The sequence below is a fragment of the Zonotrichia albicollis genome, chromosome 25 (genome assembly GCF_047830755.1).
Source record: "Zonotrichia albicollis isolate bZonAlb1 chromosome 25, bZonAlb1.hap1, whole genome shotgun sequence".
Lineage (NCBI taxonomy): Eukaryota > Metazoa > Chordata > Aves > Passeriformes > Passerellidae > Zonotrichia > Zonotrichia albicollis.
In genome coordinates this window covers 2,572,002-2,587,088 of record NC_133843.1, presented here as the reverse complement: position 1 = coordinate 2,587,088, position 15,087 = coordinate 2,572,002, and the positions used below count along the sequence as shown (strand labels likewise).

At 42.3% G+C, this 15,087-nt stretch overlaps 1 protein-coding gene across 7 annotated transcripts in view; it reads right to left on the bottom strand.

Moving 5' to 3' along the window:
- The window catches only part of PLCH2 (phospholipase C eta 2), a 76,734-nt gene that overhangs the window by 3,528 nt on the left and 58,119 nt on the right, over positions 1-15,087 (bottom strand). For 5 of the 7 annotated variants that reach the window (XM_026796770.2, XM_074558836.1, XM_074558840.1 and 2 more), the window contains 11 exons: positions 14,548-14,706; positions 13,719-13,811; positions 13,154-13,254; positions 12,746-12,843; positions 12,247-12,429; positions 11,379-11,486; positions 11,080-11,204; positions 10,598-10,682; positions 10,029-10,175; positions 9,089-9,168; positions 3,657-4,704 (listed from right to left, as the gene is read on the bottom strand). In XM_026796770.2, coding sequence (XP_026652571.2) covers positions 3,657-4,704; positions 9,089-9,168; positions 10,029-10,175; positions 10,598-10,682; positions 11,080-11,204; positions 11,379-11,486; positions 12,247-12,429; positions 12,746-12,843; positions 13,154-13,254; positions 13,719-13,811; positions 14,548-14,706 — 2,227 coding nt within the window. Of the gene's footprint in view, positions 1-808; positions 839-3,656; positions 4,705-9,088; positions 9,169-10,028; positions 10,176-10,597; positions 10,683-11,079; positions 11,205-11,378; positions 11,487-12,246; positions 12,430-12,745; positions 12,844-13,153; positions 13,255-13,718; positions 13,812-14,547; positions 14,707-15,087 lie in introns of all 7 variants that reach the window. The other 2 variants (XM_074558842.1, XM_074558841.1) reach the window with 1 other exon arrangement.

The window sequence follows — 15,087 nt, the reverse complement described above, 5'->3', positions numbered from 1 at the left end:
GTCAAAGGCAGCAAGACATTTTGCACATTCAGTTTTAGCTGCACAAAGCCCTGTTGCTTCAAGAAATCTCAGTCCATGCACAGCAGCACCATGTGACTGTTCTGGTTTTCTTATCAAACAACAACAGTACCCAGCAAGTTCTGCCCTTTGTGACCCCTTTTGTCAACCAGCTTTTCTTCCTCCACCATCCAGCACCACTTGATTTTCAGTTTTCCTTCCTTCCAGCACTCAGACAGGTCAGGGTATCAGAGCACAACCAGAGCATGTACAATGATCAAACAGCAGTGTGACCAGCAGATGTGATCCCAGTGACCAACCACTCAGAAGAGAAGCAGCACAGGACTTGTGGAGCAGATTACAAATGATCTGCAGACAGTGGAATGTTGGCAACAGGACTTTTAAAAACAAAACAAAAGCTTTAAACAGACTTTGTTCTTCCTAAAAAAAACTTGGTAATTTCTATTTCAAAAAAAAAAAAAAAAACTCTGCAGACAGATGGGTCATGAACAGCAGGCTGTGAGTGCAACCCTGGAGAATCACTGCAGCCACCAATTACCTGGAGAAAATGCTCCATTCTCTGCAGTGTTTATCACCTGCACCCCAGGAGCCAAAGCAATCATGCCAAAAAGATGATTCCCCATATCTCCAAAGCACAGTGCAGACATGCATCCCAGAACTAACAAAGCACCACCAAGCCAGACCACGACCTCAAGGGTACAGGAGCACATAATTATAGGGCAGCAAACAGGGAAAAACCAGGAGTACAGGCAACAAGGTGCTGGAATCAGGGACACTCAGCAGACATTACCTTCGACTTGCTTGTCCTTTCAGTTCTTAACTAGAGAGAGAGAGTGTGCATGTAGAATAATAGGACAGAACAGAGGAAAAATCCAATTAATGTAGGGAAGGCAGGTGCAGATAACAGGATAAATTAGTGCTGAGGGAGGGAAAGGAGACATACAGGAATATTCACACATGGTTGTAGGATCCTAAGAATTTCTGACCAACCAGAGCACTCAATGGAATCCACACATGGACAGATATTAAGTTCAGTTTTTTATCATAGAAGGATGAAAATATTTGTTGGTGTTGAAGGAACACACTCCACTGGATGGGGGAATGGAATCACAGAATCACAGAGTGGTTTGTGATGAAAGGACCCTAAAAATCATCAAATTTCAAGTACCCTGACATAGGCAAGGATACCTTCCAGGCTGCTCAGAGGAATCTAAACTCTTCCAAAGCCCTCTCCTAATGGAAAATATCACTCCCAGAACCTGCCCAGGGAATACCAGGATTTCCAGCCCAGTGCAGAACTCAGGGGTGGGAGCAGCTCTGCCCTGTCCTGCATTAGCTGGCAGTGCTGGAAGGGAACCAGGCACCTGTGCCCATAACCCAAATCCAACATCCCATAACCCAAATCCAACATCCCATAACCCAAATCCAACATTCCATAACCCAAATCCAAAATCCCATAACCCAAATCCAACATCCCATAACCCAAATCCAACATTCCAGACTCTCAGTGCCTGGAGGAGTGTCAGGGAGGGCCCAGAGCTGATCAGATTTATAACTTCTCCTTCTGCCCATCCAGCAGCACGGACTGGGGCATGCTGGGAAGGGAAATCCATGGAAAATGCAATGCTAGGCCAGCTATAGTAATAATAAATATTATTAAATATATTCATATTATATATTATTTTAAAATATATATTTATATATTTATATATTTATATATTTATATATTTATATATTTATATATTTATATATTTATATTTATTTATATGTTGTATAATTATATATAAATCTATATTTATATTATTGTTATATATTTATATTATATAAAAATTGTTATTAAATGTATTTATTTAATATATAATAAAGAGCCAGCTATAGTTTCCTGCCCTATCCCAGGGCACTTCCCCCAGCAGAGTGCCAATTCCCAAGTGCTGGTTTCCCTGGTTTCCCTGGTTTCCTGGCCCAAGGCATGGCCTTGCAGGAGTTTGGGAAAGGGAGCTGTTTGTGCAAACAGAGGGGCTGTCACTGGACCAGCAGCAGCCAGTCCAAGGCACCATTTCACCATTTTAAGGGTTTGCTGATTCCATGCTTGGGAAGTCAGATGGATTTAATCAAATTTCAAGCATATCACAATATTTGTTTTGTGACTTGGGGGGCTGGCAGGGGAGCTGGCACTGATAATGGGAAATGGTTTCATATGTCACAGTCCTCAGAGTTTGTGAAAAGCCCGATGCCAATAATTTAGGCATAGAAAGAGTTCTGCTGCTTTGGATTAACTGCAAGTCACGGGAACCAGCAAATTTCTCCCCTCTCATTGTCCTGGTATTTTCCTAAAAGCCTGAAGCAGGAATTGGAAAAATATGTTTTAAAAAATGTATTAAAAATGTTATTTAAAAAATGTTTTAAAAAATGGTATAAAAATAGAAGGTAAATTTCAGACACCCAAGCAGATAAAATTGGTCAAATAAATAAAATATATAAAATTTCTGTATGAGGCTTTCAAAGAAGCCCTCTATAGGTGGGCAGTCAGAATCTGTTATTAAAAAAGGGAAAAGCACCAAAATCATTTCACTCTCCCTGAGAATGTAATCATCAGTGTCCAGATTTCTTGGACAGTTCACAAGGAGGGTGAGGGATTTGAGGAGGTCAAATCCCTTGCAGTCACAGCCAAAAGCTGCATTTCCTACTTTCTCCTTACAGTTCTGTGAAGCAGAACATTCTTATCAAAATCTCTTTCCTTCTGTCCCATTCCTGCCAAATCAGGAGGTAAAATGCCAATTTTCTTACTAAAAGCTATCCTTAGATTGCCTCTGCTTTGATTTCCCATCTCTACAAACCCTCAGTTCATGGTACAGCTGCAGCCACACAGTCCCAGTTTGAAACAACCACAAAATGCTGCAGCTTTAGGAACTTTCCTCTAAGCTTTGGGCACATTTTGGGTGGCAGTGGGGAATGGCAGGAGTGCCCCAGCCTGGCTGATGCCAGGGAGCAGCAGATCACACACCCTGCCCTCAGGCCAGGAACATCACAGCGCAGCAGAAATGTTTGCACACACATTTAGGAGCAGAATGAGCTGCTGTGTTTATAAAATAAAATCTCCTGAACAGAGCAGAGAAATCCATCCAGTAATTCCTGGACTGACAGCAGTGATTTTGCAAGATCTTTGAGGAGGGAGCAGTTTTATTGTTATCAGAGAGCAAATTAGACTTCTTTCCTCAGTGGAACACAAATGGAAATACTGTTTGTTGATGTGGGTTTTCCATATTCAATCTCACTTAATGCTCTGGTTTGGATCTTAAAATTTACTTAGTATCATACCACAATCACTAAGAAAATCAAGGAAACAAAAAGCCCTGAACCAACAACCCCAACATTTATGGACTACTGACAGTGCCACTACTGCAGATGGTTAACTAGGCATGGCAAGGACTAAGCTAAACCAGACACGTCTACAAAAAAATAGAAAATAAAAATATTTATGCAGATTTTTTTTCTTCTGTCATTGCCAAAATTAAAAAAAAAAAAAGACCTCTTGACAGCCAAACAACATGGAGGAGCTTCTAAGTAAGGATGCTATGCAGAAGCTGAGACAATGATGTGATCTACAGTGGAGAAGGGTGAAGAAAATCTGGTCTTACCAGTAAAGAATATAGGGGATTTACTTCGAATTTCCTCCAATTTTTGAACGAACAAGGCGTTCATTTCCCTCTGGAGGGTGCCCACTTGCCTTCGAGAAGGTTCAGCCCAGTGCTTGGGGAACTCTGGGCTTCCAAGGCTTTCTAGACTGCTGGAGTTGGAGGACACAGAGCCATTGCTGGCTGCAACCAGGTTGACAGTGCTTCCATACTTGCCACCAGAGTGGCACTGCCAGCGCTGCCGGGGCTGAGCCTTTATCCCGTGGCCCTTAGAGTCACCACTCGTCTTCCCCGGGCTCACAAAGGCCTGGCTGCTCCTCCTCAGGTCACCTGCAGGTCCAGGGCTGCTGCAAGGCTGCAAATCTGACAGCGGCCTGGGCTGCCCCCTGACCACCCAGGTGTGCAGCTCTACCCTCTCCTCTGCACTGCTGCCCTGCCCGGCCTGCAGGGGCTCTCTGGGCCTGCCAGGGTGGTCACTCCACGGCCCCTCAGGGTCAGGGCTCTCCTTGGAGCCAATCATGCATTTCATGCAGTTGGTGGCCACTCCGATCCTGCCCGAGCTGTTGATGGCACAGCGGGCGAAGACGCTCGGCTTCTCGCCCAGGGGCTCCTGCAGCCTCACCCTGTGTGCCCTGGGCAAGGGCTCGCTGAAGGGAGCCCCGGGGTGGGCACAGCTCTGCCCTGGCCCCTGGGCACAGCCCTGGGCCTTACCTTTCAAGGCCTTGCCAGGTGCCTCCCCACCGGCAGCGTCTCGGGGAGCTGGGGACGGGGAAGCGCTTTCTGGCTCTTGCACAAAGCGAGGCTGGGAGGCAGCTTCCACTTCCCTCCCTTCTCCAGCCCCTGCAGAGCTGCTGTCCTTTGTGTCAAAAGCAATTTCTGGAAAGCCCTTCTTGTTCTTCTTCTGGCTCTTGGTGGGTGCACTGGCCGTCCGTCTCAGGATGTGGCTGCTAAAGGAATGTTTGCGATGGAGCTGCCCAGCAGCATGACTGTCCAGAGAGGCCTGCTTTGGATTTCTGAGAAACAGCCCTTTTAGACCTAGAGCTTGTTTGGCCTGCAAAAGAAATAAGAAAAAAATATATATATTTTTAAAAAAATAAATATATAAAAGTCCCTTATAAAAAATACAAGGCTCTTCCTCTGAGCACAGGAACTCATGACCAAATATCGCTCACACACACTTTCCTGATATATTCCTCCCATCAGCATGAGAACTAACCCAGAAATAGGACAGGCATTAAAAATGAAAAAAAAATCACTAACAGCAGCCTTGCAAAATAACACATCTCTTTTTTTTTTCTCAGCTATGTTTTTAGATAACATTTTGCAGCCACACTTATCTCTGTATTTGTCATCGTTTTCTTTCTAGCATGTAATTACTTACAACATCTACATAAACATTAGAGTTATTGAAAAGACAACCAAAACAAAAAAGGAAATACTTCTGTCTACAAGGCTTTCATTCTGAAAGCTGAAGAGTTTCTCAGTTTCACCCAAAGCAGATGTATTTAAAATTCCTGCTGTAAATGCATTTTCTAGGAACTGTTGGGAAATAAACACTGACCATAAAATAGAATATTTTTTTCAATATAAAGAAGATCTACACTTGAATTGAATTGAGCTCCGTCATGAATAGCAGTTTAGTATACACACACAAAAGATCATGGAGTATTTCATTTTCTACCTGTGTAATTACATTTTGGTAATTTTTCCTACCATACAACACTTATCCCAAGACATTGGTGTATGTGTTCAGCACTGAGGAAACACACTATAAACAAGGGAAGTTAGTCAGTGTCACATTACAGTTCTCCACAGCCTTCAGTAGTTATTTAAGCATTAAACACACAAATTCACCATCATAAATCTCCCACCACCATACAACTGATTTACATTTCAATGAGACAGAGTTCCAGCATTCCTGCAGACATTCCAGGTGTACTTGCCAACTTTTCAAGCCCAGGCTGATGCCTGACTCAGCGCTGGTTTGCTCTGAGCACTGACATCACTTCAGGCACAGAAAGGAATTTCTTTCAATCTACTTCTCCCCCTTTGCTCTCTATTTCCCAGCTGGATCAGACTTTTGAGCAGCTGTAGCATCCAGAATGAGTAAACCCAGGGTGGATCATGACTGAAGTGCATTTTAGGAAGGCTGTGACAGAACCTGACCAGCAGCCACCCTCACTGGCACTCGCTGTCAGTTCCAGTTCTGCCCAGTGATGTCACATGAGGTCACATTTCTGCAGTGCCAAACAATGGCACACAAGGGTCTCATTTAAATTACAACAGGCTTTCACCCCAAAATAAATATTTGAGTGCCTGCTTGTGCATTTCCAGTGCTGCTGTGCAGGACTCAATGCAGATGTTGGCTGCCCTGTGCACTGAGCCTGGGCTAAGAGCTGATTTTACCCCAAGCTGCCATGTGGGACCGAGGTTTATTTGGCTGACACAAGAACCAGTAAAAGTGCTAATAATATTATTTTTTACACAATATTTAGTCAATTATAATTGACGGAAGTTTAGTTATCACATGCCAATCCAGTGTGAGGGCATCATCAAAAATTACCTTTAGGATAAGATAAAAGATAGTGGGGTTTGATTTTTCCCATGCAAGGTAAATATTAAATATTGGAAAATCTTCTTTGATAGCCCAGACTATTGAACAGTCTGCTAGGATTACTGGGAGACAAGTTGGCAAGTACATGACTTTATTGCTATAAAAATCAGACAATATAAATATTTGCAAAACCCAGAAAAAATTGTCATACAAACAACACAGACAAATAATATCCACCAAAAAGAAAGGGGAAGCACTGATGGAATGGGTGGCACGCAGTGCAGGGCCCAAGGTGTCATTCTGGCTTGTTTGCTGCAGCTTTATTAAGCTGGACACTGTTGCTTGAATCAATGGAGTGATTCAAGAACACAAAGGCAGATTTGATTAACTTAGGGGGGAAAGAAAAGTTTTAAAAGAAGGAAAAAAATAAAAGAGAGCAGTTTTGAGGGAGATCCAGGACACTGTGCTTTCAGCTCCCAGCCCAGCTTTTACAGGGCTGCTTCACTCTGGAAAGCAGACTTGAAAAACAGCACAAGAGGCTTTCCCCCAATTTAGCAAATGATTCACTGTCAATGTTGTTTTCTGTGTGAAAGAAAGGGTTTGAATTGCAGCCCTCCAGAGAAAGGGCAGGAGAGGGAGAGGCTCAGAGAAGGGGGAGAGTGGCAGGAATTTTATCCTGGATCTGCTTCACTCTGTGGCTGTCAGTGACCCCACAGGGGTGACCCAGCCAAATGTCACAGCTCATGTCCCATGAGTTGGAGAGCTCAGAGATGCTACCAAGGAGAGGTTGATGCTAATGAAGCCACCAGCTCAAGGCATGCAGGTGTGTGGTGGTGTCTGCACCTCCCTGGCACAGGAGGGGTACCTTCAAGGCGTCTAAAAACGCTCTGCTTCTAAAAGGAGACTTTTGTGACATAGAGAAGCCCACTGAAATCACAAACAGACAGAGTAAAGGCAGAGTAACAGTGAGGGAGGAGCTCAGAGATAGGCACATCTAGAAAAACCACAAGAAATTCTGCACTACATCAGCAGAACACAGAAGAGACAGAAACAAAGAAAAGCCTTTCCAGGAAACAGAGCAATCTGAAAGAGATTTCACACATAAGTTAAGATTTTTTTTTCACCTAAGAATGTTTTAGTAATACCAAGCTACTGAGCAGGTGGAATATCTCCATTTATAAAAAAGTCTCAAAATGTAAATGTTTTCATTAGAACCTCTGGATTAATAAAGAATGGGTAAAAACAATTAATAAAGAATGGGTAAAAACCAAACCAGGCTGATAACTGGAGTGATTTTTCTGCCCTTAATTAAGAGAGGAGAAAAAAAAATTTCTAATTTGGACAGTAGTCTGTTAACCAAAAATCAAAGCAAAAAGTGATTCAGGTGGACCAAACCAGAAAGGGATGTGTTCCACATTTTCAGTAGTTTTTATTAAAAATTATAAATTAAAGAAAAAAAGAAAAACAAAACAAAACCACAACACACACAGATTTTCCTTCCAAATCCTTGTATTTTGTCAGTGCACAGAATCACTTCCTAACACCAGAAAACCCAGAGAGACTGCAGTGACAATGAGAAGCAATCAGGGAGCACCAAGAAAAATCTATGTCCCCAAAAAACTGCCAAAGTTTCAATGGGCACTTGCACTTCTGCAAACTGTCACAGCCAGTCCCTCATGAAGAAGTTAGTAAGAACAAATAATTATGAAAGGCTTAGGAAATTAAGGCTAAACAGAGAGAATTTGCCAGAGGAGGTTTGAATTGAAAATACTTCAGTGATGAAGAGGACGAACATTGGCCCTTCCATTAAACACTGCTGGCAAGGGCAGTGACTTGGAAGCTGAGTTGAGTAACTAAGTGATGATTAAAGTCTAAAAAAGCTGTTTTCCTGTTCAGGATTGCTCGAATTTCCCTCTGGAGGAGGAGCTGGGCATTCCTAGCCCGCTGGATGCCTCCTCCTGCTGTCCTGATGCTGATATTGCATTTCACTGCTGTGGGACAAACTGGGATCCTGCAAGGAGCTCTGTGCCTGATTTCCTTGGCATTAACAGCCCTGGACACTGCTGATGTTTTACTCGTGCTTGAGTAGGTTTTTGTAACTCTGACTTTGAAATTAAAGAAGAAAAATGAGAAAACAAAGGAGGCAGAGAAGTTTTCTTTCCTCCTGCTGTCACAATGCTGATATTGCATCTCAGTGCTGCAGGACAAACAGATCCTGCAAGGAGCTCTGTGCCTGATTTCCTTGGCATTAACAGCACAGATCACTGCACTCAGAGGACAGGAGCTGCCTCCTTTTTATCTGGCCTAGGACAAGTCTGAAATTAGGGCTTTAGTTTAGTGGAAATTGAGATGTGGCACACTGAGAGTTGTTTATTTCCTGTGTGTGAAGAAATCGCACCCCTAATAACACACAAGGAGTGTAAATATGTCCAGCTATTACCAGCATCACCCTTCCTCTCCATTTTAAGAGTTATTATGGCAAAAAAAAACCCCAAAGCAAATAAGCTTGTGGAATTTAATTAAATATAAAATGCTGAAACATCAGGCAGAGCCTTTATAGCATCAGCTTTGCAGGGATGTGTCACCTTTGGTTCAGCAAGGTGCGCTCACAATCACGTTATTTATATAAAAGTGTGTGCTGCAAGGAAATAACCTTCCCCTATGGCTTCCTCAAAAAGGCACTGCAAGAATCTCTTTTATCACTTTCCCTGTGATTTGCCTTTATCTCCATCAATATTCAGAAAGATCTCAGGCTACCCTGACAAGCACAGAGATCAATTTTACTCTAAAAGAACAAAAGTGTCAGCCTGGCCCTTCACCCCCTGAGCTTCCCTGGTGTGATACAAGATGCTGGCAGCTCCTGCACACCACAGACACTCACCTTACCACAGATGTCATTTATAGCCACGTGCACAAAGATGGAAGCCTCTTCTATGCCCTCCAGGTACACGTGTCTGTAACCTGAAACAGAGGGAGCAGAGCTGGGACAGGGCTGGGACAGGAGGAGCAGCTGGAGATTTTCCTTTTGTGAGCAGCAGAAGAGATCAAGGAGGTTTCTCCCAGCTCCTCCTCCTCCTCCTCACAGTGAGGATCCATCACCTTGCCACACTCAGGTGTGGCTGAGCCACAACGCCTGCAAACTTCACCCCCATTTTTTGTCAGGATCTCATAAAACAGCCCTGTCCTGTGTCATCCAGGCTCTGTTGTTGCTGCTGTCAAGCCATGATTTAAGCTTGACCACATTCTCTCCTCTGGACTTTTAGTTCATTATTGAGACTGCAAACCTTTCATCCAAGGTCAGTTTAGTGAGACTGGATGGGTTTTTTTAATCTTAAAGAGAAACTTTTTTCTTGACTTTGAAAGGAAAGAAAAATACACACACAAGAAATTTTAATGTGAAAGAAGACTGAACTGAAAACAGAAAGAGGAAATTGTCAGAAAATGGCATTTAATGGCCTGGATCCCATCATTAGAATAGGTAACTTTCTGTTCTGTGTTAAACTACTACTCATAGTCATAAAACTAAGCAAAACCCTAGAGTTTTTTCAGAAACTGGTGTGAAGAAAGAGAGGACAATACACAGTATTTACCCACCCTGCTTAGCAATCTTACCCTTTTTATCAAAATCTAGTCCCAAAAATCTGGAGTTAATTGATTTCGTCTTCATCACCATATCAGTCAGGAGCTGACTCAGACAGAGAACTCAGGGCCCAAACTCCAGCCTCTTGTTCTAACTACAAATTTCTGCAGCAGATACATTAATTTTGATTTTTCCCAGGAAAAATCCCAGCCCATTAATTTGGGATGACTCTTTCTCTCACCTGGCATCATGCTGCTGAAGGCAATTGTCCTCTGGCCGATGAAATCCCTCCCGATGGGGTCGTGGTCCCACACCAGGAACCGGATCAGGGCGATCTCTGGCATGTGCACTGTGAACACCAAGGTCTCCTCCCACATGGGGTTAAAACCTTCCAAAGGGGGAATCAGCTTCAGGAATCTCATTTACAGCAAACAACAAGTCTGCCCAAGCTGTGGTGTCATTCTGGTTTTCCTGACAGATTGATTTTCTTGGAAAATCCAGCATTCCCACAAGGAACACAGTTGGGTCTTGCCTAAATTTGGCCCTGCCTTTTGACCACAGCAAGTTCAAAACACCCTTTTCTCAAACGTAATGAGAAAACAAATGTTTTGTTTCATACCAAGGCCTTCAGCATATTTATACCACCTCAAACAAATAAGTCAAAATCCAAGTCTAATTAACCTTAAAATGCTGAAATCCAATTTTTCGTGCTTTGTCATAATAGGCACCAAATATTATCTACTCTTAATTTTATGAAAAAACCTGCCTGAAAGAGGATATTTCAGCCATAAAAATCTCAGATTTTCTTACCATTATCATCAACTACTCTGGTTTGTTCTTTGAAGCAATCAACAGGTAAGCCTATAACTTCTACTTCAACAAATGGATCTATGATCTGAAAAACAAAAAGCAACAAATATTGTAAAGAAAGCGTGACAAAAGTGAAACCCAAGCAAATGGCTTTTACAATATGGGCACTGGACATGAATGTCTGGGTAATTATTGGTCCTGAGCCTTTTGGAGTGAATTATTAAATTGATATGGTCTCTGCCTTTTTTTTGCTTCTCCTGAAAGTATTGTGTTGGCAATTGGAGGAAAACCATCAAAGCACTGCTGTGATGCTTAAAAGTAAAAAAAAATCACCTGAAGATGTAGGATATTCATGACCTAATTTATTCGTGGTCTGTGTCTCCTGACAAGTAACTGCAGGGTGTGAAATCCTCATGCTTAGCCCAGCCAGAATGGAAATAAACCTTCTGCACCACAAAATAACAATTACAGCTGTCCCATACCTCTCCTCTGTCTCCCAGCATGGAATCACGTGGTTTGGGGAGTTGCTGACCACTGATAATTCTCAGAACCAGCTGTTTCTTCAACTGACCAGGCAGTGGGTCTTCAGAATTTGGGTTAAAGACACCTGTAAGAATAGAGAATCCCATAATGTGAAAGAGCAGCATGACTTTAATTACTGATACCTTCTGGCTCTTTTGCTTCTGGCATCAGAAATGAATCTTTAAACAAACTCTACCAATCCTCACACTCAGTCCTGTGCTGCAATCAGTGTTCCACTGGTTTTGCTGGTTTTCCTTACCTTGACACATGCAGTTGGGTTTGAGGACATAGCCACAGTTCCCATTGGCACTGAATTTGGCCCGGTTCAGCTGCAGCATTCTCCCCTCTGACTGGTAGTTTAGTGCAACTATTAAAAAAAAATAAATCAGATTCAAATTTGAATTCTTAGATGCAAAAATAATCAGATATCCTATGGAAAATTATTCTCTTATATTACAGCTTCAGGGAGAGAGGCTCTCCAGAAGAGCTGAACTCTGAGGCCCTCTTGCATTTGAGAAGTTAATTTATTTCCATTTACCAGACAACTCCCTGCCTGTAAGACACATGTTCAAGGTAATCAGTGCAAGGATAGTACCAAGGAGGACTCCATGGTCAGCAAAGCTGGATAAGCAGAGGACTCAGAGTGTCCTAAGGGGTGATTCCAGTGCTCCTATTCAAACATCCCCTTGGATTAAGCTCTTTTTTGACCCAGAGATGGGGCAGCTGAGAGGTGGTTCAAAAACTTTTATTCTATTTTCAGTCTCATGTGAAAGGGAGACAATACAGATGTTATAATTCATGCCATCACAATCAGAAGTCAACTATTGCCTAATTACAATACACTATAAGCATTCCTTGGCCTATCAGCTTGTGTTACACTATGCTGTAAATGTTTTAAAGCAAATCATCTAAAATTACCCCTTGTAAGCCTTACTACAATGCATCTTTCACAGTTCTATTTCTCCAAAGTATCCAGTCTTATTTGCAAGGCCATCCTTTGAAACTTCTTTCTGGTTCCACTTCTCTCTCAACATCTCTCCTATTCCACGGACAGAATCCTCTACAAATCCATTTCCCACAGCATCCCTCCCAAAATAAACCCAAAAAACAGAGAAGTTTGAGCTGACCAAGCTGGCAGCCAGCATTCCAGAAGGGCTGGGGGTTGTAGTTGCTGGAGTCCACCCTGTAGGAGGAGGGGTAGATGCGGGACAGCTGGTGCTGGTTGAAGCGCAGGTACTGCGCCGGCTTCTGCTGCAGGATCTGGTGGGCTTTGGTTTCACTGAAAGATGAAACCTGCCAGCTGGAAGAGACTGCAGAGGAGATTAGAGGTAATCTCCTTATTCATTTATTTATTATCTAGATAAAGCTTTCAAAAGTACATAGCATTAGTTCCTTTTTAGCTATCAAGCAGCATTTCAGTGCATGCCACTCAGAGGGAACTCTGTTTTCCTTAAATTACAGCAGACACTGCTTATTGGGGCAGTTATGGTTGGGAAAGTGAAGCTGAATAGGATGATGACTGAATCTTCATTAAGACCTTTTAATGAAAAGATATTAAAGAACATAAACCTTTCCATTTCTTTGGGTAGCAATTATTTTAGTTAAAAAACTTTTAGTTCAACTTACTTTCAGTTTCAACATCATGGATGCCAACAGACTTTGTGTATTTCACCAGGTCAGACAGGGCCCTGGACAGCTTCATTGTCTTCTTCTGTCGGCTTACCCTAGAAAGGTAACAAATTAACAGAACAAATTAACTTCCCACCAATTCAGGAGTAAATGTAATCTTTCATATTTAAAAATAAATCAGGGTAAAGAAATGGATGAGGCAGTAAAAGCTAAAAATGCATAAAAGGTTCACTGTGCTTGGCTAATGAATCTGAAGAGCACCAAGAGATGATTCTGGTGATTTTGTGGCAGACATTGACATCTCCCCACTGCAGCCACCAACAAACTGGCATCTAGACCAGAAGCAAACCTATTTAGTGGGTGCATTTATGCAGGCATATTTTAGCAACAAATCATTTAACAAACCTGCTGTAATGTACAGAGCTCCTGGCTAAATTCCCTTGAGAATCCGAATCGTCTTCACCCTCTTCCAGGCTTGATGCCTTTTTCAATTTGCTTCCTTTTTTCTGTGCCAGTAGGAAATAAAACCATAATATCATAAGTGTGTGATCAAAGTTTGAGCAGCTGGCTACAATTCTGCTTTGTTATGCCAATGAGTGTGTTACTTAGAGAAAATGGAAAATGACAGCTTTCGTAACACTCAGCTCTGCAGCAAAATTTGCACATGGGGAAAACTCAGCCCAGGGTCTGAGCCTTGTTACACAGGAAGCACAAATCCTCAGATAAAAGGTGTAAATTAATTTCTGTGGTTCTCAGTTAGATCTTGGACGCCCTCAGACCTTCATGGAGATTGAATCTGTGTTGTTATGCACAGTGATAAGCAGCTCCCCAGCCTGTCTGTTCAGTGAACAGCCTCACAGCGAGGTGCTGCAGATGTTGCAGTTATGAAATTCCTCTCCACTGCATGCAAAAATAAAAACCCCTCCAAGAATCCAAGCTGTGGTGCAGCCCTCACCTGGCAGGGGCTCACCTTGCGTTTGGAGAAGCTGCCCATGAGGGACCTGCTGTGCCTTTTGCTGGCACTGAAATCTTCCCCGGATTCTGCATCATCCTCCAGTTTACTCTGAAGCAGCCAAAGAGAGGAGAAAGAACACAGGAGCTCAGGCAGAGTGCTCAGGCAGTCTCTGGATATCAGCACAAACAGGAGGGATTTTGGCACTGGCTATTCTGGGTAACATCTCTGCTAAAGGGTTTGGCAAGCCTTGGCCTTGTAGTGCCTCTCACAAGAACTCTCTGATACATCATGTAAAGCACTGGGTTTAAAATACATCCAAACTCACCCCACAGAATGTTTTGGGAAGCTGATTTTTAGCTCTCATCCCTAATTTAGTTTTAATCCCTGGTTATTACACCTGCTTATTGTTGGCAGATCTCCACTGCTTTTTTCATTTGCATGGAACAATCTTCCCAAAGTTTTTGTGGCTTATTACAAAGCCTAAAATGAAAATGCCTGATTAAGTGTAGTCTGTGGGCTGAGTACATTCTTATAAATTAGAGTTAATATAAAATTAAAATATACTGAAAATGCATAGAACATAGAGAACTCAGGAACAAAAAGAGCCCAACATTCAAAAGCAGTTTTTTTATAATGGAAAATCAAAATCTTTCTGTTGAAAAGTCATTTCAGAGTACATTTCATGCTCCAATTGCTGTGTGAGCAAGATTAATAGTTTGTGTATCTGACAGTGATGTTCACCTGGCATCATCATTAACTGCATGAATTCAGCTATGAAGCTGAAGTCAATATAAGATATATTTAGTAAACAATGAAACACAGGTACAATTAAACACAAATTCACCTTCTTACTATCAGACTTCAGCCCAGCCTTTCCTGAGGATGGGAGAGTGGAAACTGTAAAATTGTTTGGATCTTCACAGTCACGGATTTTGGATTCTTTTATCAGTGAGTCAAGTTTCTTCTTTGCTATATTCTCCACTCTTTTCCGGTTAGCAGATGCCTGCAAACAAAACATTAAACCATTAAGCCAGGCAGTGATGAAGAAAGCATCATGTGAATTCCATGCCATGTCCAGGCTGATTCTGCAGCTGCAATAAGTGCAGGATATATTGGATGGAATTGATGGGAGATGCTTTAGAATCCTCTTTTAGCAGATGCCAGAGAACTCCTGTTCCCTGCTCTGTGTGCACCATGGCCCATGTGGGGAAGTGGGGAAATAAAACTAAAAATAAAAATGAAGGGTTTTCTTTTCCACTCAGGTCTTTTAAGGGGTGACAGATTGTGTTCTCTCTGTAGACCCCAAGAATTCCCAGTTACATTTGTCATGAAACAAGCTCTGATTTTCTGAACTCTTCAAAATTTCATTTTGGAAAGCAAACCA